This window comes from Hippopotamus amphibius, chromosome 2 (genome assembly GCF_030028045.1).
Source record: "Hippopotamus amphibius kiboko isolate mHipAmp2 chromosome 2, mHipAmp2.hap2, whole genome shotgun sequence".
In the NCBI taxonomy this organism is placed as follows: domain Eukaryota; kingdom Metazoa; phylum Chordata; class Mammalia; order Artiodactyla; family Hippopotamidae; genus Hippopotamus; species Hippopotamus amphibius.
The window spans coordinates 206,288,222-206,315,389 of record NC_080187.1 but is presented as its reverse complement, the minus strand read 5'-3'; the positions used below and the strand labels follow the sequence as shown (position 1 = coordinate 206,315,389).

General features: G+C 38.7%; 1 protein-coding gene across 10 annotated transcripts in view; it reads left to right on the top strand.

The window, feature by feature from the left end:
• SPG21 (SPG21 abhydrolase domain containing, maspardin) overlaps nucleotides 1–27,168 on the top strand; it is a 47,576-nt gene that overhangs the window by 11,545 nt on the left and 8,863 nt on the right. For 7 of the 10 annotated variants that reach the window (XM_057722833.1, XM_057722838.1, XM_057722837.1 and 4 more), the window contains 6 exons: nucleotides 4,295–4,375; nucleotides 5,260–5,405; nucleotides 7,295–7,403; nucleotides 8,102–8,209; nucleotides 10,186–10,326; nucleotides 11,423–12,102. In XM_057722833.1, the coding sequence (XP_057578816.1) occupies nucleotides 4,295–4,375; nucleotides 5,260–5,405; nucleotides 7,295–7,403; nucleotides 8,102–8,209; nucleotides 10,186–10,326; nucleotides 11,423–11,539 (702 nt within the window). In that variant the 3' untranslated portion in view covers nucleotides 11,540–12,102. Of the gene's footprint in view, nucleotides 1–4,294; nucleotides 4,376–5,259; nucleotides 5,406–7,294; nucleotides 7,404–8,101; nucleotides 8,210–10,185; nucleotides 10,327–10,879; nucleotides 11,034–11,422; nucleotides 12,103–27,168 lie in introns of those variants that run through there. The other 3 variants (XM_057722840.1, XM_057722841.1, XR_009051414.1) reach the window with 2 other exon arrangements.

The window sequence follows — 27,168 nt, the reverse complement described above, 5'->3', positions numbered from 1 at the left end:
TGGAAGTGTTTTAATCACAGTTTCAATTTTGGTACTTGTGATAGGTCTGTTCATATTTTCTATTTCTTCATGGTTCAGTCTTAGAAGACTGCACTTTCTAAAAATTTGTACATTTTTTCTAGGGTGTCCATTTTATTGGCATATAGTTGCTTGTAGTAGTCTCTTATTATCCTTCGTATTTCTGTGGCATCCATTGTAATTTCTCCTTTTTCACGTCTAATTTTATTGATTTGAGTCCTCTCCCTTTTTTTCTTCATGAGTCTGGCTAAAGGTTTATCGATTTTGTTTATCTTTTCAAAGAACCAGCTTTTAGTTTCATTGATCTTTTCTATTGTTTTCCTTGTCTCTATTTCATTTATTTCTGCTCTGATCTTAATTATTTCTTTCCTACTAACTTTGGATTTTGTTTGTTTTTCTTTCTCTGATTGCGTTAGGTGTAAGGTTAGGTTGTTTATTTGAATTTTTCTTGTTTCCTGAGGTAAGATTGTATTGCTGTGAACTTCCCTCTTAGAATTCCTTTTGTTGCATCCCATAGGTTTTGGATCATTGTGTTTTCATTTTCATTTGTTTCTACGTATTTTTTTAATTTCCTTTTTGATTCCTTCAGTGACCCATTGCTTGTTTAGTAACATATTGTTTAGCTTCCACATATTTGTTTTTTACAGTTTTTTCTTGTAGTTGATTTCTAATCTCATAGCATTGTGGTTGGAGAAGATGCTTGATATGATTTGAGTTTTCTTAAATTTACTGAGGCTTGCTCTATGGCCCAGCATGTAATCTATCCTGGAAAATGTTCGATGTACACTTAAGAAGAATGTGTATGCTGCTTTCAGATGGAATGTTCTATAAATATCAGTTAAGTACATCTTGACTAATGTGTCATTTAAGGCCTGTGTTTCCTTATTGATTTTCTGTCTGAATGTTCTGTCCATTGATGTAAGTGGGGTGTTAAAGTCCCCCACTATTATTGTGTTACTGTCAATTTTTCCTTTTATGGCTGTTAGCATTTGCCTATATATTGAGGTGCTCCTATGTTGGGTGCATATATATTTATAATTGTTATATCTTCTTGGATTGATCCCTTGATCATTATGTAGTGTCCTTCTTTGTCTCTTATAACAGTCTTTATTTTAAAGTCTATTTTGGGGTCTTCCCTGGTGGCACAGTGGTTAAGAATCCACCTGCCAATGCAGGGGACATGGGTTTCAGCCCTGGGCCGGGAAGATCCCACATGCCGGAGAGCAACTAAGCCTGTGTGCCACAACTACTGAGCCTGCACTCCAGAGCCCATGAGCCACAACTATTGAGCCCACGTGCCACAACTACTGAAGCCCACATGCCTAGAGCCCATGCTCTGCAACAAGAGAAGCCACCACAACAAGGAGCCTCTGCACAACAACAAAGAGTAGCCCCCACTCACCACAACTAGAGAAAGCCCACGCACAGCAATGAAGACCCAGTAAATAATTTATTTAAAAAAAATAAAGTCTATTTTGTCTAATATGAGTATTGCTACTCCAGCTTTCTTTTGATTTTCATTTACATGGAATACCTTTTTCCATACCCTCACTTTCAGTCGGTTTGTTTCTCTAGATGTGAAGTGGGTCTCTTGTAGATAGCACATATATGGGTCTTGGTTCTGTATCCATTCAGCCAGTCTATGTCTTTTGGTTGGATCATTTAATTCATTTACATTTAAAGTAATTATCGCTATGTATGTTTTTATTACTATTTTGTTAATTGTTCTAGATTTGTTTTTGTAGGTCTTTTTTCTTCCCTTCCTCTTTTGTTCTCTTCTCTTGTAATTTGATGACTATCTTTAGTGTTTTGTTTGGATTGCTTTTTCTTTTTTGTGTGTGTCTCTCTTGTAAATTTTTGGTTTGCAGTTACCAGGAGGTTTTGATATAGCAGTCTATATATATGCAAGATTGTTTTAAGTGCTGGTCTCTTAATTTCGAGTGCATTTCTAATATCCTGCATTTGTACTCTCTTCTTCTCACAATTGCTTGTTTTGATATCATATTTCTGTGTATATGATTTCCTACCTTTACTGTATGTTTACCTTTACCTGTGAGCTTTCCCATTCGCAATTTTCTCGTTTCTAGTTGTGGCCTTTCTTTTCCATCTAGTTCCTTTAGCATTTGTTGTAAAGCTGGTTTGGTGGTGCTGAATTCTCTTAGCTTTTGCTTGTCTGTAAAGCTTTTGATTTCTCTGTCAAATCTGAATGAGAGCCTTGCTGGGTAGAGTATTCTTGGTTGTAAGTTTTTCCCTTTCAACACTTTAAATATATTGTGTACTCCCTTCTGGCCTGCAAAGTTTCTGCTGTAAAATCAGCTGATAACCATATGGGAATTCCCTTGTATGTAATTTGTTGCTTTTCCCTTGTTGCTTTTAATATTTTCTCTGTCTTTAATTTTTGTCAGTTTGATTAATATGTATCTCAGTGTCTTCCTCCTTGGGTTTATCCTATATGGGACTCTCTGCACTTCCTGGACTTGATTGTTTCCTTTTCTGTGTTAGGGAAGTTTTCGGATATTATCTCTGCAGTATTTTCTCAGTCCCTTTGTTTCTATCTTCTCCTTCATGATGTGAATGTTGGTGCATTTAATGTCATCCCAGAGATCTCTTAGACTATCCTCATTTCTTTCCATTCTTTTTTCTTTATTCTATTCTGGAGCAGTGATTTCCACCAATCTGTGTTCCAACTCACTTATTCGTTCTTCTGCCTCATTTATTCTGCTATGGATCCTTCTAGTGTATTTTTCATTTCAGTTGTTGTATTGTTCATCTCTGCTTATTTGTCCTTTAACGTTTCCAGCTCTTTATTAAACATTTCTTATATCCTCTTGGTCTGTGCCTCCACTCTATTTCCGAGATCTTACATCATCTTTACTATCATTACTCTGAATTCTTTTTCAGGTAGATGCCTGTTTCCACTTCACTTAGTTGTTCTAGGGCTTTATCTTGTTCCTTCACCTGGAACATATTTCTGTGTATCTCATTTTGTCAGTTTTTCTGTGTTTGTGGTCTCCTTTCCACAGGCATCTCGTTATGGCTTCTTCTTTGCCTTTGGGTGTAGGTTATCTTTTTTGATAGGTTCAAGTCTTTTTTGTCAATGGTTGTTCAGCAGTTAGTTGTGATTTTGGTGTCTTTGTGTGAGAAGGTGAGCTCAAGTCCTACTCCACCATCTTGTCTCCAGCTTTTTTTTTTTTCTCCTTTTGCATACAGTCTCACTTGCTCACAAGATACTGCATGCAGAGACCACCCACCTGGCACTTCGGGCCAGAGTTCCTAGTGTGAAATGGTCATGCTTGACATCTCAGCTTTGGGACACCCCTTAAGGCGCAGATATTTTTAAAGGATTCATAAAAATGTCATCTCCTTTCTTTTAGGCTGTCATCTGACTCAAATTCTCAACTTTTCTGCTAGGGAGAGTCTGTTCTCCATCCTGCCTCAGAAAAGTAGAATCCTATCCACAAATGGAATTTTAATAGTAAAAGTAACATATTATATAATATCTGAAATTATCCCATGTAATTTATTAATACATGGCAGTATCTATCCCAATGATTTGTCAATGGCAAAATGAATCTAAGTGCTTAATATATCAACCCTTTAAGATGGGTTTTACATGTATTAAAGAGAGGGGAACTCTTGGGTGACAAGCCTCCGTCCCCTAGAAGGGAATTAGTGACTTGTGTTTCTTTGTCTTCATTATTGTCAACATTAATAGGCTACTTAGAGTCAAGCACCTGAAATTTTTGGTCACAAACAAAAGTACTACATGAAATTGGGTAGAATGACTAAGTCATTAGAAGTAGAGGAACAATTTTATTAAATACTCCCTTAAAGAAATGCTACCAAAAAGAGAGGAAACTCTCTTTAGAACAGATTTTATTTCTAGTTCTCCTGAGCCATAATTCAGAATGAAATTGGTTTAAAGGGAAAACAGAATTTCTTTCCTTTGAATGGGTTCTGCTCTGTTCACCCTTGATCCTCAGAGTTTCTCAGCTATTTGAAAAGGAAATTGATGTGAACTAAGAGTGTTGTGTATACAGTATCACTAGAGTGTGCTTTTTTATTTTTATTTTTTAAATTGTTCTGTTAGATAAAATGTGAATTTTGACGTTTATGATAAGGTGCAAGCTTATTTTCACATATTTTGAATAAGGAGCAGAGATTGAGCAAATGAGAAATGCTATTAGGAAAGTCCAAAATTTTTCAGATATGTATGAGTTGCATTTTACCTTTACAGTTTTAAAAATAAATCTTAAAATTATTGTTACTATTCTAGTTGCAGTATCCAGTTTATTGGGACCATCTTGAATTCTGTGATGGATTCAGAAAACTTTTAGACCATTTACAGCTGGATAAAGTGAGTACCTTGAAACTAATTACTCACATGTGATTTTAATGCAACATTTACATTGTTAAGTCTGGTGGTGTCTTTTATTTTTTAATAACAGTTCTTTTGAGATAGAATTCACATACCATACAGTTTACCCTTTTAAAGTGTATATTTCACTGGTTTTTAATATATTCACAGATATGTGCAACCATCACCACAGTCAATTTTTGAACATTTTTCCACCCCAAAAAGAAACCCCATACTTAGCAGTCATTCCCTACCCTTCCTCCCCAGAGCCCTGTCTCTATGGATTTGCCTATTCTGGATATTCTATGTAAGTGGAATGATGTAATTTGTGGTCTTTTATGACTGGCTTTTTTCACTTAGCATAACATTTTCAAGGTTCATCAGTGTTGCAGATTGTATCAATATTTCATTCCTTTTTATTGTCAAATAATATCCCATTGTATGGCTATAACACATTTTATTTATCCATTCATCATTTGGTTTGTTTCCATTGGTTAGTTATGATGAGTAATGTTGCTAGGAACATTCTTATACAAGATTTTGTGTAGACAGATGTTTTCAGTTCTCTTGGGTACATACCTACGAGTGGAATTACCAAATCATAGTTTTCTTAAACAGAAACTACAAAATAGTTTAGTTTTCTAATGTAATCTGTGAATAATCTTTAATTTGTATAATTTATGTGCACAGTTGAATTTTTTCTTGACAGGGTGTAGACATTGCATTTAAATACATTATTTCCTAAACTTCTAACTGCTGTAAATATTTCAGTCTGATGACTGGTGTTGACATTGTATTCTGTGGTTGGTGATAATTAAAACAATTTTTTTGATACTTCAAGATTGATCATTGTTTTTAGGATCTTTCTGTTTGTTTCCAATTAGGTTCATCTCTTTGGGGCTTCTTTGGGAGGCTTTTTGGCCCAGAAGTTTGCTGAATACACTCACAAATCTCCCAGAGTCCACTCCCTCATCCTCTGCAATTCCTTCAGTGACACTTCTATCTTTAACCAAACATGGACCGCAAACAGGTAAGAATGTAAACATTCGACCAACATTTTTATTATTTTCAGTGGAATTTTGAGTGTTGGCTTTTGGTTTTTTGATGCATTAGGGAGGGAAGGGTCATATATACTTGTGTCTTCTGAAACCACCTTGGTTTTTAAAATTATAATCACCCTTGTATCTCAATAAAAGTTCTTAAAGAAAAAAAAAGAAACAATCACCTTTGCAAAAGAAAGGACTTGAAAGAATTCTAAATTTAGCTGTTTCCGTTACTTTAAATCATTGTTTAGCTTTGTTTACTATCCGTTCATATGCCTTTACAGTTTCCCTTCAGTGTATATGTAACTGATACTGTGTTCTGCTTGCTCCACTTAGTATTTTGTGTACACAGTTCTGTGTATTGGCTGTTAGTTTTTTAAGGCCTTTGGCTTCTCCCAATTTTTCACCATGTTCTACTGTAAATCTTTGTACAAATTACTTTTGTTCCTTCCCTTTCTGGGTTATTTCCTTGAGATATGTTCCCCAAAAGGGAGAGATTAGAGCATTTAGTCTGTCAGTAGATGTTCTGTACATCCTGACACTTTTACATTAGTCTGCTTTTTAGAAAGATGTAAATGATGGAATGCTTTGGGGGGCAACCAGTGGGGTACCCGTTTCCTCTGAGCCATCCCTTTATGAATTGTATCATTTTAATCAGCTTGATAGGTGCCTGATGGTACCTTAAAGCTGACTTCATGATATTTCTTTCATTGCTAGGCAGGCTAGGCTCTACCTCAGAAAGCAGCCTAGTGACTAAACATACCTGTGTGATCAGATTGGCTTTCACATAATGTTCTAGATAAACACTGTTTTCATGGTTTTCACATCTACTTAACACTGCATTCTGATTTTTAAAATATTTTTCCTGATATTTTCTCAGTTGTTTACTCAGCATTCGTGCAACAATTTCTTGTATACATTAGGCATAGATACTTCATGTCCAGATGGTGCCCTAAAAGTCATTGATTATTTCTGATTTTTCATGTTGTTTTAATTGTCAGAAGCCAATATTTTCCCCATTTTGTGCTCTTGCATATCAGCTACTTTTTATCAAATGTCTGAGTCCTTACTTTGTGCCACATGGAGGCTGCAGGGAGGGGCAGAGCAAGAAGATGCACCCCCCACATAGCACACGAGGCAGCATCACCTTTAGAAGAAGCTGTGGGAGGTAGGGGAGAGAACTTAGATCACTGAGGATGACTGAAAGATGGCAGCCTGGTCCTTGTGAGGGAAGCGCACTGAGATTATGCGTCGGAAGGTGGTCTGCACCTTTTATAAGTCATTTTCAGCATAGGTTTAGAGAAATTCACGTTTACCCTATATAATGGCTCTCAATGTAATTAGTGGAGTAAATACTAACTAAAGATCACATATAGAAATACATAAAGATTGAATTGCCTTGAATTAGCCCAACTGAATCCAGCAGTAGGAATAGGAGGTATAATAATAACTCTGTGATTTTGCTATTTTGAAGTCTATCTTTAATGTCAGTCAATCAAAAGGTGATATAAACCTTAAGGTTGATATGGTAAGTGTTGTTTACCCCAAATAGGTTACCCATTGGAAATAAGACCAAATAAAAAATCTTAGAATCATCAGAATGCCCACCTCAGTGAAGGATATTGCTTATAATTATTCCAAATCCTCAAAAGTTGGATCATATTGAACCATAACTCTCTGGGAACTTGAGAAAGGATACAAAAACTAGATGCTTCAAAACTAGCTCTTTAAAGGAAGGGACTAGTTTGTTTTTTTATCTCTGGATCCCAAGTACCTAGCTAATACAAAGCTTCAGTGTTGAATGAATGTTGCCATTTATGTGTAGTCTTGAAAGTGTAACTGATCAGGTGTGGTTTGTTTTGTTTTGTTTTTACAGCTTTTGGCTGATGCCATCATTTATGCTCAAAAAAATAGTTTTAGGAAACTTTTCATCTGGCCCAGTGGACCCTATGATGGCTGATGCCATTGATTTCATGGTGGACAGGGTAAGGATCGTGGCCTTGGGGTGGGGTACTGGAAATTTTCATGTCTGCTTGGTTCCTGAAGAAATACCTGTCTCACTGAGCGTGTATGAGAGGTGCTTGGTAAGCATTCTTCCATATTAACTTTAATACATCCAGACAGATATTACAGCTGTTAAGTAATTCATCAGAATCACTTGGGGGAGCTTTTAAAAATACAGATTCTAAGGCCTCACACCAGACCATTGAACTGGAATCCCTGGCTGAGGGCTCTGGGAGTCTGTTTCTACCTCGCTCCTCCTCTCCCACCCCCCACCCCCACCCCACCCCCCGGTAATTGTGATGGAGCAGGTCCGTAGACTTGCATTTAGGAACTACTGGGATAGATGTTTTTTTCTGAGGCCTCTTCCAGCTCTAAGATCACTGAAATGTTTATCTGTCCTCTTGAGCTGCTGGAATTGGCTTGCTGCCCACAGGCACCTGGTTGAAGAAGCAGCTCAGACTGGGGACTGTGGAAGGCCAGGTGCCCAAAATAGAAGAATGTCACCACTTGCAAGGCCCAGTTATGGTCTCAAATACATTGTGTTTCCTCAGTGGTGACCTTACTGGCCCCACCACACATAATACCACCTTTATAAGCACAGATGTTATCTGTTGACTTAATGTAAATGTGAAAAAAAATTAATTAAAAAAAAAAAAACTACCTGTGTTTCTTTCTGCAGCTGGAAAGTTTGGGTCAGAGTGAACTGGCTTCAAGACTTACCCTGAATTGTCAAAATTCCTACGTGGAACCTCATAAAATTCGGGACATCCCTGTAACCATTATGGATGTAAGTTTTCCTTCAAATAAAATAGATGCTTTGCCTTTTTTATAGGTATATGTGAAGATCCACCTTATAATTATTTTGTGATTTTTCAGTGTGCCTCTTCAAACGCTGCCTTGGATTTTTTTTTTTAATTTACCCAGCTTTCTCAATTCCAAAATAATATTTTATTGCTTAGCCTGTATTTTTCCTGGCAAGAATAACACCATTGAAACCAAAGTAAATTTAAACATAGTAGTCCTTGCCCATTTTGGTTTGCTTTGCTCTTCTCATCAGCAGATATTACTCCTTAGCTATTACAAATCTGAGCAGCAAAGTGAAGGTGCCTCATGGGGGCATAGAATCAAGAATTCCATAAAGTCTAATTAACATAGAAGCTTCCATCTTATATTTTTTTAATTGTAGTGAAATATACATAACAAAATTCACCATTGAAACCATGTTAAAGCATGGTACATTTACAGTGTGATCCAGCCACCACTGTTACCCATCTCCAGAACTTTCCATCATCCCAAACTGAAACTCTGTACCCATTAAACAATAACTCCCCATCCCCTCCCCCCACCCCAGTCCCTAGTAACCTTTATTCTACTTTTTGTCTCTATGAATTTGCCCATTCTAGGTACCTCATGTAGGTGGGATCATATAATTATCCTTTTGTGTCTGGCTTGTTTCACTTACTTAGCATAATGTTTTCAAGGTTCATCCATGTTAGAATGTCATTCACTTTTACGGTTGAATAATATTCCATTGTACATACCATATTATGTTTATCTTTTCATCTGTTGATCGATATTTGAGTTGTTTCCACCTTTTGGCTATTGTGAACATTGGTGTACAAATACCCTCTTGAGTTCCTGCTTTCAGTTCTTTTGGGTAGTGCATACGTAGAAGTGGAATTACTGAATTATTTGGTAACTCTGTATTTAACTTTTTGAGGAACTGCCTTATCGTCTTCTGCAGGGGCTGTGCCATTGTACATTCCCACTAGCAATGCCTAAGGTTTCCAGTTTCTCCATATCCTCAACAACACTTATTTTCTGTTTTTTTCTAGTGGCCACGCTAGTGGGTGTGAAGTGGTATCTCACTGTGGCTTTGACTGTTTATTTTAATCATGTAACTATTCTGTCTCATAATGGATTTATTCCTAAATGCAAATAATGTGGTATTTTTAAGAATTGATTTTTATCAGGAAATTATCCATTACAAACATGTACAATAACTTATTCTCCACTATAATTGCTATATTCCAACATTTACCAAGAGCAAGCTCTTCAGTACACTCAGTGAAATGTATGGTCCTCACAGTGCATTTGCTCTGCCTGCCCTTTCAAATCTGTGTTCACCACTTGATTACACAGTCACTTAAAACTGTGTACAAGTTTTAGCAAGGTAGTGATGCATCTATTTTTATTTTCATGGGTTTTTTTGTTCCTTTTAAATTACTTTGAATAATTTTTTGCATGTGTATAAACATAAATTTATGTGAGTATTATAAGATTCTAGAGTCATTATTCCAAACTTCTAACAGTGGCTTCCCCAGGAAAAAGTTTGGACTTTTTATCTTATACTCTTAAAAAATTTTTTTGAATTTTTTTTCACTGAGCATATACTACTTATATAACTGTTTTTTAATTAATAATTATTAATAATAAATTCTTTTGGGGTTTCACGATCTTTTTGAAATCGGTATTTTTCAGTGATTGTTCGCTATTAATATTCTATTAATTTAGTAAACTGTTTGAGGACAAATGAAATTCACGGTAGAATTTTTTCCCCTAAACAACACAAGAGACATTTGGCAGTAAAATCTATATTAATGTTTTATATCGGTGTTAGAGTCGCCAGGGATGAGCGGGAGGGGGTGGCCCAGTCTCCAGAGGGTTCAGCCATGTCTCCTGAAAGGGTGCTGGGGGGGGCACTTTGCTTAATGTGAAAAGAACACATTGAAATAACAGTTTTCACCTCATGTTCTTTTAAAGGTGTTTGACCAGAGTGCACTTTCAACTGAAGCTAAAGAAGAAATGTACAAATTGTATCCTAATGCCCGAAGGGCTCACCTTAAGACAGGAGGCAATTTCCCATACCTGTGCAGAAGTGCAGAGGTGAATCTCTATGTACAGGTAGGTCCTAGGTTGGAACCCAGAGCACTTTGAACCCAGAGTCTATGGTTTGAAACATAAAGTTTTTTTTGTTTTTTTTTTTGGTGGTGGAGTCAAGAGTAAGAGAACTACAGAATTCTCTGTAGGAATGAAGCATCGACTTGATAAAGGTGGTCTACATTAATAATTTACAGGCATATTAGAGACACCTCAGTGACTCTCTGTCCATTATCCCTTTTCTAAGAATCACAGGCCTGAACTCACACACTGCAGTAGCCATTTGGTACGATGGGACCTTGGCTCCCAGACACGATGAATTCAGTCAGAGCAGGACACCAGACTTAAATCTTAAATGGAGTCAATCTGAATCCCACAAATTGACTTCTTGGTCTAATTTTAATGCATTAAAACACACACACACACACACACACACACACCCGCCTCTTGTAATACCTACCTAAACGGACATTAGAATAGTGGTGAGAAATGGTTGCTTTGCGGTTTGGCAAGTAGTATTAAGAGCCTTAAAAAACCAGTCACGTTCTTTGATCCTGTCATCCACGTGTGGCAACAGATCCTAAGGAGAGGATTGTAAATACAGAAAAACTTGATTCCCAGAGACGGTCATTACAGTGTTAGAACAGCAGAGGATGGGAAGGACCTGCTTCACAGCCGCAGAGGGGAAGGGGAAGCACCTACTCATGACGCAACATGCCGCAGTTTAAGATGTCAGTAAGAATTTGTCATTACCTGGAAAGACTGGTTACACATTAATGTTTGACTTTTCTGTTTTCTAATTTTTCTCTAATTAGTATGTATTATTCTAATTTTTTATTGTTTATTTTTATTGAGGTATAGTTGATTTATAACATTAGTTTCAGGTGTTCTGTATAGTGATTCTGTGTTTTTATAGCTTATACTCTAAAGTTATTATAAAATATTGGCTGTATTCCCTGTGCTGTACAGTATCTCCTTGTAGCTTACTTTATACATAGTAGTTTGTACCTTTTAACCCCCTACTCGTATCTTGCCCATTCCTCCAGTACTCTAAATTTAGAAATATAAACCATTAATATATGACAGCGATGTTTAGAATAATTATTCTGCATTTCTGCAGATTCATTTGCTGCAATTTCATGGAACCAAATATGCAGCTATTGACCCATCGATGGTCAGTGCCGAGGAACTCGAGGTGCAGAAAGCCAACATTGGCATCAGTCAGGAGGAGCAGTAGCTCTTAGTGATGAGTGCTCCCAGCGTGTTCAATCAGTGACGTCAGTGCCTGCCAGTCGGCCTGTCTCTTCGGTTCGTCAGGTTCACCGGTTATCACTGTGTTTGGAACTAGGACTGATTGTCATCTTTGTGACAGGCGGCAGCTCTTCTAAGCCAGTGTAACTATTCCCGCTTCAGTTTTTTTTTAGCTTTTGAACTTAAAGAAGTACTTTTGAAGTCTCCCATTTTAAGAATTGTGAAAATTTTGCTACCAAAAGTCTTCACCACTATGTTCTTAAGTGAATGTTAATTTCTGAGTCTTGGGATTTTGTGGATTTTTTTCCTTTCCTTTCTTCCTTTCTTTCTGTTATTTGCTGTAAATGCTGCACATCTGCATTGTGTATCAGAAGGACATTGGTTATTTTTATGCTTTCTTGGTTATAACTTATCAGAGTGCCAAGGCTGTCACCTACTGTTTGCTCTCCTGCAAAGCAACTGCTTCTAATTTCCAGTTAAGCAAACTGTTTTCAGTTTTGGCCTGCTGTCTTTCTACCCATTAGTCTTTGGAATAAAAATTCAATTTCAGTGAGTGGCCTCTGTGTTTATCGTGGCTACCTACACAGAGGACTCTCTGAGAAGCAGACTGTGGAGTTTGCCACCTGTGTGACTTTAGGTAAGTTACTTAATTTCTCTAAAGTGCAGTTTGCTCATTGTTAGATTACAGAAACAATCATTTATTGAGCTGCCACTATGTGCAAGACACTTTTCATACCTGCTTTTTTCCCTCTCAGTGGAAAATTTTTTTTAAACACACACAAAGTAGAGAAAATAGTACAATAAACTACATCCCCATGACCCAGCTTCAAAAATTATCAACCTGTGGATGTATCATCTCTTACCCCACCCTCACTTCTTCCACACCTACGCCTATCACTGGATTAAGGGAATTTCTGATACCTTATTTCATCTATAAATATTTCTATATGCACCTTCAAGAGATAAAATGCCATTATCACACTTTAAAAAATGCACCAATAATTCCTTCATACTGTCTAATATCCAGTTAATGTTCCCATCTGTGATTATCTCATAAAGTTGACTTGTTCTAATCAGCTTCCAAAGTTCACACTTTGGAAAGACCAGAACCTACCAAAGAGATCTATGACTAATAAAGATAGTATAAAGAAGGAATCACAACAAGACGGACAGGAGGGGCAGAGCCACAATACAGCCAAGTCCCATACCCCCAAATGGGGAACCCACATACAGAATTACAATTGCACAGGTTCTCCCAAAAGAGAGTTCTAAGCCCCAAGTCAGGCTCCCCAGCCCAAGCATCCTGCACCAGCAAGACAAGCACCTAGAGCATTTGGCTTTGAAAGGCCAACAGGGCTTACTTTCAAGAGTCCCAGAGTGCTGGGAGAAAGAGACTTCACTCTCAAAGGGCACACACAAAATCTCGCATGCTCTGGGACCCAGGGAAGGAGCAGAAATTTGATAGGAGCCTGGGTTAGACCTACCTGGTGCTCTTAGAGAGTCTCCTGGAGAGGCACAAGGCAATTGCAGATCACCCTAGGGATACAGACACTTGCAGTGGCCATTCTTGGGAGCTCATTCTACCACGTGGACACTGGTGCTGGTGCCATTGTGGAATCCTCCCTCCAGCTTATTAGCCCCAGGACCCAGCCTGGCCCTGGCCCAATAGCCTACAGGCACCACTGCTGGGACACCTTAGGCCAAGCAACTAACTGGGTGGGGACACAGCTCCACTCACCATCAGATAAGCTGCCTTAAGACCCCCTGAGCCCACAGCCACCTCTGGACATGGCCTTGCCCACTATAGGGCCCAGCTCCACCTACCCATGAGCAGGCACCAGTGCCTGGGCCACAGTCCCACACTCCAAGGAGCTTGCTCTAGCCTCCAGACCAGCCTCACCCACCAGGAGGCAGACACCAGCAGCAAGAATACCACAGCTCCACAGCCTATGGACCCAGACTCCTAACCAGCAGGCCAGATTCTGCACTAGGAGCAGCTGGGCCCTGGCCCTGCCCACTAGTAGGCCAACACAAACTTCAGGATGCTCTGGACTCTGCACTCAACCATGTCAGGAATGGGCCTCACCCACCAGTGATCTGACAGCAGCTCAGGCACCCCTGTGCACTATGACCAGATTCCAGGATCTGGTTCTGCCTGCCAGTAGGCTGGCACTAGCCCCAGGACCTGGTTTCCATCACCAGTGGATGGGCAACAGCCCCAGTCTCCTGGGCCTTGACTCCACCCACTAGTGCATAGCACTAGTCCAGGCCTTCCTGGGTTCCACAGTCAGCCACCATGTGATCTGGTCCCACCAACCAGTGGTTAGCACCTTCCACACAAGGCAAGGCCTGGCAACCAATGGGACCAGGAGCCAATCAAGCCTACCAAACTACCCACACAGCTTGCCACAGCAGAAGACCCATGCAGCCCTCATAGGGGGATCCCCTAGAGCATACAGCTTGGGTAACAAGGAGGATGTGTTGCTGGGATGCATAGGATATCTCCTACAAAAAGCCACTTCTCCAGGGTCAGGAAATGTAACCAACTTGCCAGATACAAAAAAATAAAAACAACTTAGGCAAAATGAGGTGACAGAGGGATATTTTCCAAATGAAGGAAGAAGAACCCCAGAAGAAAAACTAAGCAAAGTGGAAATATGCAGTCTACTCAAGAAAGAGTTCAGGGTAGTGATCATAAAAATGATCACAGAACTCAGGAAAAGAATGGATAAACAGTGAAAGAAGTTGGAAGTTTTAAACAAAGAGTTGGAAAATATAAAGAACAACCAAAGAGAGATGAAGAATACAATAACTTAAGTGAAAAATGTACTAGAAGAAATCAACAGTAGACTAAATGGTACAGAAGAACGGATCAGCAAGCTGGAAGATGGAGAAGTAGAAATTGCCAAAGCTGAACAGAAAAAATAATGAAAAGAAATGAGGACAATTTAATGGATCACTGGGACAACATCAAGTGCACTAATATTCACATTATAGAGGTCCAAGAAGGAGGAAAGAGAGAAAAGGGATCTGAGAACATATTTGAAGACATAATAGGACTTCCTAGGTGGCACAGTGGTTAAGAATCCGCCTGCCAATGCATGGGACATGGGTTCAATCCCTGCTCCAGGAAGATCCCACATGCCACAGAGCAACTAAGCATGTGAATCCAACTACTGAGCCTGTGCTCTAGAGCCTGCGAGCCCACATGCCACAACGACTGAAGCCTGCATGCCTAGAACCCATGCTCTGCAACGAGAAGCCACCACACTGAGAAGCCCATGCACGGCAACAAAGAGTAGCCCCACTCACCGCAACTAGAGAAAGCCCATGTGCAGCAATGAAGGCCCAACAGAGCCAATAAATTAATTAATTAAAAAAGACATAATAGATGAAAACTTGCCTAAAATGGGAAAGGAAACAAATTTCCAATCCAGGAAGTGCAGAGTACCCTACAGGATTAACCCAAAGAGAAACACACCAAGACACATTGTAATCAAAATGGCAGAAATTAAAGATAAAGAGAGAATATTAAAAGCAGCAAGGGAAAAACAATAAATGAAATACAAAGAAAGTCCCATAAAGCTATCAGCTGACTTTTCAGCAGAAACTCTTCAGGCCAGAAGGGAATGGCATAATATACTTAAATTGATGAGAGGGAAAAACCTACAACAACCAAGAATACTCTACCCAGCAAGGCTCTCATTCAGATTTGATGGCGAGATCAAAAGCCTTACAGACAGGCAAAAGCAAAAAGAGTTCAGCACCACGAAACCAGCTTTACAAGAAATGTTAAAGGAACTTCTCTAAGCAAAAAAGAAAAGGCCAAACCGGATACCTGAAAATTACAAAAGGATAAAGCTCATTGGTAAAGGCAAACAGTAAAGGTAGGAAATCATCCATACACAGTTAACAGGAAGGTTAAAACACAAAAGGAGTAAAATCATCTACATCCACAATAAGCAGTAAAGGGATACACAAAACAATTAGGTGTAAAATATAATATCAAAAACAGTAAACGTGAGGGGAGGAGAGTATAAATGCAGGGTTGTTAAAAGGCATTGGAAATTAAGAGATCAGCAACTTAAAAAAATCATATATATATGACCACTATATAAAAACCTCATGGGGGACTTCCCTGTTGGTCCAGTGGCCAAGACTCCATGCTCCCAATGCAGGGTGCCTGGGTTCAATCCCTGGTCAAGGAACTAAATCCCACATGCATGCAGCAATGAAGATCCCACATGCCACAACTAAGACCCAGCACAGCCTAAATAAATATTAAAAAAAGAAAAAAACACACACACAAAACCTCATGGTAACCACACACAAAATCTGAAATATACACACACACACACACACAAAAGGAATCCAAACATAACACTAAAGATAGTCATCAAATCACAAGAGAACAAAAGAAGAAAGGAACAACAAAAACCTATAAAAATAACCCAAAACAACTAACAAAATGGCAATACGAACATACTTAGCAGTCATTACTTTAAATGTAAATGGACTAAATGCTACAATCAAAAGACAGAGTAGCTGAATGAATAAAAAAACAAGACATATATATATATATATCCTGCCTACAAGAGACTCATATCAGATGTAAAGATATACACAAATGGGCTTCCCTGGTGGTGCAGTGGTTAAAAATACACCTGCCAATGCAGAGGACATGGGTTTGAGCCCTGGTCCAGGAAGATCCCACATGCTGTGGAGCAACTAAGCCCATGCCTTCCAACTACTGAAGGCCATGTGCCTAAAGCCTGTGCTCCACAACCAGAAAAGCCATCACAGTGAGAACCCTATGCACCACAACAAAGAGTAGCCCCTGCTCTCCTCAACTAGAGAAAACCTGTGGGCAGCAACAAAGACCCAATGCAGCCAATAAATAAATTAATTAAAAAAAAAAAAGATACAAACTGAAAGTGAGAGGATGGAAAAGATGCAAATGGAAATCAAAAGAAAGCCAAGGTAGCAATATGCATATCAGAAAAAATAGACTTTAAAATAAAGACTGTTATAAGAGATAAAGAATGACATTACATAATGACCAAGGGATCAATCCCAAGAAAAAGATATAACAATTGTAAACATATGTACACAACATAGGAACACCTAAATACATAAAGGAAATATTAATGGACATAAAGGCAGAAATTGATAGTAACAATAATAATAGGGGAACTTACCACACTTACATCAATGGACAAAACATCCAGCAAATCGATAAGGGAACACTGGCCTTAAATGACACATTAGACCAAATGGACTTAATAGATATACACAGAACATCCCATAAAAAGCAGTAGAATTGAGACTTTCTAGGTGGTGCGGTGGTTAAGAATCTGCCTGCCAATGCAGGGGACATGAGTTTGATCCCTGCTCCAGGAAGATCCCACATGCCATGGAGCAACTAAGCCCATGCGCCACAACTATTGAGCCTGCGCTTTAGAGCCCATGAGCCACAACTCTTGATCCCATGTGCTGCAACTACTGAAGCCTGTGCTCCTAGAGCCCAAGCTCCACAACAAGAGAAGTCACCACAATGAGGAGCCCATACACCACAACAAAGAGTAGCCCCCACTCACCACAACTAGAGAAAGTCCATGTGCAGCAATGAAGACCCAACACAGCCAATGACACGGGGTTGGGGGGGGGCGGGGGACAAAGGGGGAGCTGGGACAAAGTGAGAGAGTAGCATAAACATATATACACTACCAACTGTAAAATAGATAGCTAGTGGGAAGCTGCTGTATAACAAAGGGAGATCAACTTGATGATGGGTGATGCCTTAGAGGGCCAGGACAGGGAGAGTGGGAGGGAATCATGGGAGGGAGGGGATATGAGAATATATGTATAAATACAGCTAATTCACTTTGGTGTACCTCAAAAGCTGGCCTGCGAGTGTAAAGCAATTATTTTCCACTAAAGAGCTTAAGGAAAAAAAAGGAAATTAAAAAAAAAAACCTATATGATCATGTCAACAGATTCAGAAAAAGCTTTTGATAAAAATTCAATATCAATTTATGATAAAAACTCTCCAGAAAGTGGGCACAGACTGAAACATACTTCAACATAATAAAGGCCGCATATGACAAGCCCACTACTAACATCATGCTCAGCAGTGAAAAGCTGAAAGCATTTCCTCTAAGATCAGGAACAAGGTAAGCATGCCCACTCTTGCCACTTTTATTCAAGATAGTATTGGAAGTCCTAGCCACAGCAATAAGGGAAGGGAAGGGAAAGGGAAAGGATCCAAATTGGAAAGGAAGAAGTAAAACTGTCATTGTTTGGAGAAAACATGATACTATACATAGAAAATCCTAGAGATGCCACCAAAAAACTGTCAGCGCTCATCAATGAATTCACTAAAGTTGCAGGATACAGAATTAATATACAGAAATCTGTTGCATTTCTAAACACTAAGAATGAACTATCAGAAAGAGAAAGTAAGGAAACAATCCCATTTACCATCACATCCAAAAGAGTAAAGTAGGAATAAAACTACCTAAGGAGGTAAAGGACCTGTACTCAGAAAACTATAAGACACTGATGAAAGAAGCTGAAGATGACACAAACAGATAGGAAGACAGACCATATTCATGGATTGGAAGAATATTGTTAAAATGACCATTAATATTGTTAAAAGAACAATATTGTTAATATTGTTAGAAGACTACCCAAGCAATCTACAGATTCAATGCAAACCCCACCAAAATACCAAGGGCATTTTTCACAGAACTAGAACAAATACTTTTAAAATTTGTATAGAAACACAAAAGACCACAAAAAGCCAAAACAATCTTAGGAAAGAAAAACAGAGCTGGAGGAATCATGCTTCCTGGCTTCAAACTATACTACAAAGATACAGTAATAAAAACAATAAGGTACTGGCATAAAAACAGACACATAAATCAATGGAACAGAACAGAAAGCCCAGAAATAAACCAACACACCTATGGTCAATTAATCTATGAAAAGGAGATAAGAATATACAATGGAAAAAAGTCTCTTCAATAAGTGTTCCTGGGAAAACCAGGCAGCTTCATGTAAAAGAATCACATTAGAACCATTGTCTAACACCATATACAAAAATACACTCAAAATGGATTAAAGACCTAAATGTAAGGTGGGAAACTATAAAACTCCTAGAAGAAAACATAGGCAGAATACTCTTTGACATAAATCGTAGCAATATTTTTTTGGATCTGTCCCCTAAAGCAAAGGGGAAAAAAGCAAAAATAAACAAATGGGACCTAAATAAACTTCAAAGCTTTTGCACAGCAAAGGAAACCATTGACAAAATAAAAAGACCACTTACTGAATGGGAGAAAACATTTGCAAACCATGTGACTGATAAGGGGTTAATATCCAAAATATTTATACAGCTCATACAGCTCAACATCAGAAAACAATCTGATTGAAAAATGGGCAGAAGACCTGAATAGACATTTTATCAAAGAGGAATGCAGGTGGCCAATAAACACATGAAAAGATGCTCAAGATCATTAATTACCAGAAAAATGCAAATCAAAACCACAATGACATATCATCTCACTCCTGTTAGAATGGCTACCATCAAAAAGAATACAAATAACAAATGTTGGTGAGGACGTGGAGAAAAGGGAACGCTAATACACTATTGGTGGGAATGCAAATTGCTGCAGTCACCATAGAAAACAGCATTGAAGTTTCTCAAAACACTAAAAATAGAACTACCATATGATCCAGCAGTTTCATTACTGGATATCTGCCTGAAAAAACAAAAACATTAATTTGGAAAGATACATGCATACCATATTCACAGCAGCATTATTTACTATTGCCAAGATATGGAAGCAACCTAAGTGTCTGTCAACAGACAAATGAATAAAGAAGATATACACATAATGGAACACTACTCAGCCATGAAAAAAAGAATGACTGTTGCCATTTGTAGCAACATCGATGGAACTGCAGGGTATTATCTTTAGTGAAATGAATCAAAGAAAGAAAAATACTGTATGATATCACTTACATGTGGAATCTAAAACAAACTCACAGATATAGAGAACAAACTAGTGGTTACCAATGGGAAGAGGAAGAGGCAAGATAGGAGTAGGGGGTTAACAGGTACAAACTACTACACAGAAAAATAAATAAGCTATAAGAATATACTGTACAGCACAGGCAATATAGCCAATATGTTATAATAAATATAAATAGTGTAACTTTAAAAAATTGTGAATCAGTATATGTACACTTAAAAGTTATACAATAATGTACATCAACTATACTTCAATTTAAAAAAGTTCTCTCAGCTCTGTGCTGCCAGTCCCTTCACCTCCCTCCTCAGAGACAGAAAAGGGGGATCAAGATGGCGGAGTAGGAGGACGTAGAGCTAACCTCCCCCCAATAAACACATCAAAAATACATCTACATGTGGAACAATTCTTGTGGAAAACCAACTGGAAACTGGCAGAAGAACTCCTATATAACCAAACCTGCAAGAAAGATTTCCATGTAACTGGGTAAGATGGGGAAAAAAGCCATTGGATTAGGACCTGCACTCTGGGATTTGGAACCCTCACCCTAGGGAGCAAGCAGGTTGAGCCACAATCTAAGCAGCCCAGTCCTGGGGTCCTGCACAGAGGAGACAAGCCCACTTGCCTGCTGGGAAATCCACTGGGATAGAGAGAAGGGTTGGAGAAGCCTAGACTCCACTCACAAGGAGTGCGTCCATGCTGGCTCACTAACAATCAGGGTGGAGAGAGCCTTGCCCTGGTGGCTGCCACCTCACCACACTTTCCAATCCAAAGGAGTCAACACCTCAGCTCTGCCCACTCCATACCACAGCTTAGTGCCGGATCTGGTAGACATGTCCAGGGAGAAGTCTGCCACAGAGGCAGCCCAGATCTCTGCTGGTAGTGCAGCCACATCAATTCCTTCAGCCACACACCACAACCCTGAGCCCCAGCCTACTCCACAGCATAGCCTTGCACTAGATCTGAGATGAACACAACCGAGAAAGGGATACAACCTTGGGCTGCTTCTGAGCAGAACTGTGGGTACATGCACAGGCAGCCCACAGGTCCTCTGTGACTGCAAGGGCCTCCCTTGCTCCAGCAGCCACCTCATTTGCAGCAGGGCACATGCCCAAGGGCAACAGAGCCTGATTGAACCCAACCCTCAGGGCTTCTTCTTCAACAACTGAGGAACAAACTCCACCCCTGACAGGACTATGGCAGTCAAGGAGCAGAGGGGATGTCCTGCCTCACACCCTGCACAGGCTTTAGATACTCTAACACCAACCACACCCCCTATTCAAGGGGATAATGGCCAGCACTTCCTGAGGAACGAAGCAGCTGTCATCCATACCAAAACCAGCCCTCGCACCAAAAACACTGGACACACAAAGTCTACACACAGGCACTCCCATATAAAAATGCCCTTTAAGACCACAGTAATAACTGTTTCTCCTACCTTCATAGAGACAGAGAATGTTAAGTAGAATGAAAAGGCAGAGGAACTACTCCCAATTAAAAGAGCAAGAGAAATCCTCTGAAAGAACAAATAATGAAACAGAGCTCTACTAGACACCAAGTTCAAGAAGATGGTAATAAAAATGCTAACTGGATTAAGAAAGATTATCAATAGAAATGCAGAATCACTGTAAAAAGGAACCAGAAGCTATAAAGATGAACCAATCAAAAATAGACAATACAATTGCCGAGATGAAAACCAATCTTGAAGTAATCAATAGTCAACTAAATGACACAAGAATAAGTGATTTGGAAGACAGAATAATGGATATCACCCAATCGGAACAGCAGACAGAAAGACAAATGAAAAAAAAAATGAAAGCAACATACGAGACCTATGGGATAATATAAAACATGCCAACCTACGCCTAATAGGGGTTCCAGAAGGAGAACAGAGGGAGAAGGGGATCAAAAATGCATTTGAAGAAATTATGGCTGGAAACTTCCCAAGCCTAAAGAAGGAAACAGATATCCAGGTACAGAAAGCACGGAGGCTCCCAAAGAAGATAAATGCAAACAGACTCACACCAAAACATGTCATAATTAAAAATGGCAAAAGTTAAAGAGCAGATTCTAAAGGCAGCAAGAGAGAAAAAGTCAGTTACAAGGGACTCCCCACCCCCCACATAAGGCTATCAGCTGATTTCCCTGCAGAAACTTTGCAGGCCAGAAGGAAGTGGCCTGATATAGTCAAAGTACTGAAAGGGAAAAACCAGCAACCTAGGATACTCCACCCAGCAAGAGTATCATTTAAAATAGAAGGAGAGATAAAGAACTTCTCAGACAAACAAAAACTAAAAGAATTCAGCCATACTAACCCTACCCTAAAAGAAATACTGAAGGGTCTTCTCTAATAGGGGAACGGCAAAAACCTACAGGAAAGGGGAAATCACAGTAGGAATGGCAAATATATAAAAAGACTGAAGATCTCTTAAGTAAGCCAGTACATAGATTAAAAAGCAATTTAAAAAACTGTAAAAGTGAATGACTATCAATACAATAAACAGTAGAAGGATAAGCATGAAGATGTAAAATAGGACACCAAAATCACAAAATGTGAGTAAGGAGAGTATAAAATGTAGATCTTTTAGAATGTGTTTGAACTAGAATGACTATCAGTTTAAAGCAAGTAGATTTAGTTATGTGTCGACATACTTGAACTCCCATGGTAACTGCAAATCAAAAACATACAATAGATTTACACAAACTAGAAAGAAAGAAGCTCAAACACTGCAAAAGAAAATCATCAAACCATTAAAGGAAAAACAAAAAGAAGAAAAAATGAACAAAGAAGAACTACAAAAAACAACTGGAAAACAAGGATTAAAACTCCCTACAAACAAAAAAGTCCAGAACTGGACAGCTTCACTGTGGAATTCTACCAAACATACAACAAACTTATACGTATCCTTCTCAAACTATTCCAAAAAACTGAAGAGGAGGGAACACTGCCTAATTCATTCTATGAGGCCACCATCATCCTGATATCAAAACCAGACAAAGATACTACAAAAGAAGAAAATTACAGGCCAATGTCTTTGATGAATATAGATGCAAAGATACTCAACAAAATATTAGAAAACTGAATCCAACAAAACATAAAAAGGATCATAGCCATGATCAAGATGGATTCATTGCAGGGTTGCAAGGAAGGCTCAACATATGCAGATCAATCAATGTGATGCACCAGATCAACCAAAGAAAAGACAGGAGAAAAGAAACAAAAGAAAAGACCATGATCATCTCACTAGATGCAGAAAAAGCAGTTGCCAAATTCAACATCCATTCATGATAAAAACTCTCATCAAAGTGGGTATAGAGAGAACATAGCTCAACATAATAAAGGCCATTTACAACAAACCCACAGCCAACATAACACTCAATGGTAAAAAGCTGGAAGTCTTCCCACCAAATTCAGGAACAAGACAAGGATGCCCACTATCACCACTGTTACTCAACATAGTATTGAAAGTTCTAGCCACAGCAATCAGATAAGAAATAAAAGGTATCCAAATTGTAAGGGAAGAGGTAAAACTGTCACTATTTGCAGATGACATGACACTCTATATAGAGAACCCCAAAGTCTCCACACAAAAACTATTAGAACTAATAAATGAATTCAGAAAGGTAGCAGGATAGAAGATTAACATGCAGAAATCTGTTGCATTTCTTTATACAAACAATGAAATATCAGAAAGAGAAAGTTAAAACAAAAATCCCATTTAAAATCATGTAGGGGACTTCCCTGATGGTGAGGTGGTTAAGAATCTGCCTGCCAATGCAGGTGACACAGGTTCAATCCCTGGTCTGGGAAGATTCCACATGCCACGGAGCAACTAAGCCCATGCACCACAACTACTGAGCCTGCACTCTAGAGCCTGTGAGCCACAACTATTAAGCCCGAATGCCACAAATACTGAAGCCTGCGCACCTAGAACCTGTGCTCCACAACAAGAGAAGCCACAGCAGTGGGAAGTCCGTGCCCCACAACAAAAAGTAGCCCCTGCTCGCCACAACTAGAGAAAGCCTGTGCACATCAATGAAGACCCAACACAGCCAAAATAAATAAATAAATTTGTTTTTAAAATATGAAAAAATAAAAAAATAAAAAATAGGGACTTCCTAGGGCTTCCTAGGTGGCGCAAAGGTTAAGAATCCACCTGCCAATGCAGGGGACACGGGTTTGATCCCTGCTCCAGGAAAATCTCACATGCCGCAGAGAAACTAAGCCCATGCGCCACAACTATTGAGCCTGCGCTTTAGAGCCTGTGAGCCACAATTATTGAGCCCATGTGCTGCAACTACTGAAGCCCACACACCTAGAGCCTGTGCTCTGCAACAAAAGAAGCCATGGCAATGAGGAGCCTGCACACCACAATGAAGACTTACCGCAACTAAAGACAGCCCGCACACAGCAAAATAAAAACCCAATACAGCCAATAAAATAAATAAATAATAAATTTATTTTTTAAAAAAAAGGGACTTCCTAGATGGCGCAGTGGCTAAGAATCTGCCTGCCAATGTGGGGGACAGGGGTTCAATCCCTGATCTGGGAGGATCCCACATGCCACAGAGCAACTGGGCCCGTGTGCCACAACTATTGAGCCTGTGCTCTAGAGCCCATAAGCCACAACTGTTGAGCCCACGTGCCACAACTACTGAAGCCCACACACCTAGAGCCCATGCTCCACAACAAGAGAAGCCACCACAATGAGGAGCCCGTGTACCACAATGAAGAGTAGCCCCCCACTCACTGCAACTAGAGAAAGCCCATGTGCAGCAATGAAGACCCAATGCAGTCAATAAATAAATAAATTTATTTTTAAAAAATAAATAAATAAAATAAAAAATAAAATCATGTTTAAAAAAAAAATACCTGGGTATAAACTTAACCAAGGAGGTGAATGACCTATATGCTGAAAACCAAAAGATACTGATAAAGGAAACTGAAGATGATTCAAAGAAATGGAAAGATATTCCATGCTCTTGGATTGGAAGAATTAATATTGTTAAAACGGCCATACTACCCAAAGCAATATACAGATTTAATCCAATCCTTATCAAATTACCAATGACATTTTTCACAGAACTAGAACAAGTAATCCTAAAATTTATATGGAACCACAGAAGACCCAGAACTGCCAAAGCAATCCTGAGGAAAAAAGAAAAAAGCCAGATGTATAACCCTTCCAGGCTTTAGACTATACTATAAATCTACAGTCATCAGAACACCATGGGTATTGTCACAAAAACAGACATATAGCTCAATGGAACAGAATAGAGAGCCTAGAATAAACCCACACACCCATGGTCAATTAATTTATGCAAAGGAGGCAAAAATATACAATGGAGAAAAGACAGTCTCTTCAACAAGTGGTGTTGGGAAAGCTGGACAGCTACATGTAAATCAATTGAAATTAGAACACTCCCTCACACCGTACAAAAAATAAATTCAAAACGCTTTAAAGACCTAAATATAAGACATGACAGCATAGAACTCCTAGAAGAGAGCATGGGCAAAATCCTCTTTGACAAAAATCACAGCAATATTTTCTTACATTAGTCTCTCAAGGCAAAAGAAATAATAGCAGAAATAAACAAATGGGACCTAATCAAATTTTAAAGCTTTTTCAGAGCAAAGGAAACCATCAACAAAATGAAAAGACAACCTAGGAATGGGAGAAAATATTTGCAAATGATGTGACATACAAGGGGTTAATATCCAAAATATACAAACAGCTCATACGACTCAATATCAAAAAAACAAACAATCCAATCAGAAAATGGGCATAAGACTTACATAGACATTTTTCCAAAGAAGATGAGCAGATGACCCAAGGCACATGAAAAGATGCTCAACATCGTTAATGATTAGAGAAATGCAAATCAAAACCACAATGAGATATCACCTTACAACTGTTATAATAGCTATCTTCAAAAAGTCTACATACAGCAAATGTTGGAGAGGATGTGGAGAAAAGGGAACCCTAGTACACTGTTGGTGGGAATGGAAATTGTTCAGCCACTAAGGAAAACAGTGTGGAGGTTCCTTAAAAAACTAAAAATAGGGACTTCCCTGGTGGTCCAGTGGTTAAGACCCCACACTCCCAAAGCAGGGGACCTGGGTTCCATCCCTGGTCAGGGAACTAGATCCTGCAAGCTGCAACTAAGAGCCCTGGCACAGCCAAATAAATAAAAATAAACAAATAAATATTTTTTAAAAACTAAAAATAGAGCTCCTACATGATCCAGCAATCCACTCTTGTATCCAGAAAAGACACAAACTCTAATTCAAAAAGACACATGCACCCTGATGTTTACAGCTGCACTATTTACAATAGCCAGGACATGGAAATAACCCAAGTGCCCATCAACAGATGAGTGGCTTAAGAAGATACGGTATATGTATACAATGGAATATTACTCAGCCATAAAAAAGAATGAAATACTGCCATTTGCAGCAACATGGATAGCCCTAGAGAATATTATATTTAGTGAAGCAAGTCAGAGAAAGATAAATACTATATAATATCACTTATATGTGGAATCTAAAAAACAGTACAAATGAACTTATTTACAAAACAGACTCACAGACACAGAAAACAAACTTATGGTTACCAAAGGAGTGAGGGAGGTGGGGAGGGACAAATTAGGAGTACAGGACTAGCAGAGATAAACTACTATACATAAAATAGATAAACAACAAGGATTTACTCTGTAGCACAAGGGACTATATTTAATATAGAGTAAATACTTATAATGGAACATAATCAGAAAAAACTTGAATCACTATGATGTACACTTGAAACTAGCACAATACTGTAAATCAACTATAATTCAATAAAAATTACTGATCTAAATAGTTTTAAAGGTTTGAAAAACCATTTTTAAAAGTTTTAAGACATTGTTTACAGGTTGATTGAGTAGGCAACAAGAGATCATTCATGGGAACCCTATAAATCAATCTTATAAATCCTGTTTAAAAAAAAAAATTCACAACAGCGTGTCTGAAATTTTGCTACTGATCTCTCAAGCAAAAGAAATAAATATTGAATTAGATATATTTCAACATTTAAACTTTATTTAAGGACTTGCTTTTTTGTCTCAAAAAACAAAAAAACAAAATTCATCCAGGTAAGTGATCCAAGTCCCATGTGGTATGAAATACCTTTCTCATACGGAATAAATGGTAGAAGGTTCTCCATCTCAACACAGCATGTAGCAGATGAAAGGTGCCACAGGGCAGGGAGGCTGTGTGCTATGCTGGGGTCTGAATCCCCCTGCAAACTGTGAGGCCTCAGGCAAGACACACCTCTCAAACCATCAACCTGATGGGTCGGTTTCAAAGCCTCTTTTTCTTTTTGTAAGTTTTAGTTTCAGTTATTTTTAAAAATAGACTATTTTTTAAAAACGGTTTAAAAAAAAAACTGAGCATATAGTACAGAGTTCCCATACATCCATCTCACAGCATAGTCTCCCCTTTGTCCTCTTGCATTCCTGTTAGTATTATATAATGTTTGCAGGTTTCTCTGTAGGATAAATTCCTAGATGTGGGATTGCTAGGTCAATGGATAAATGTATTTGT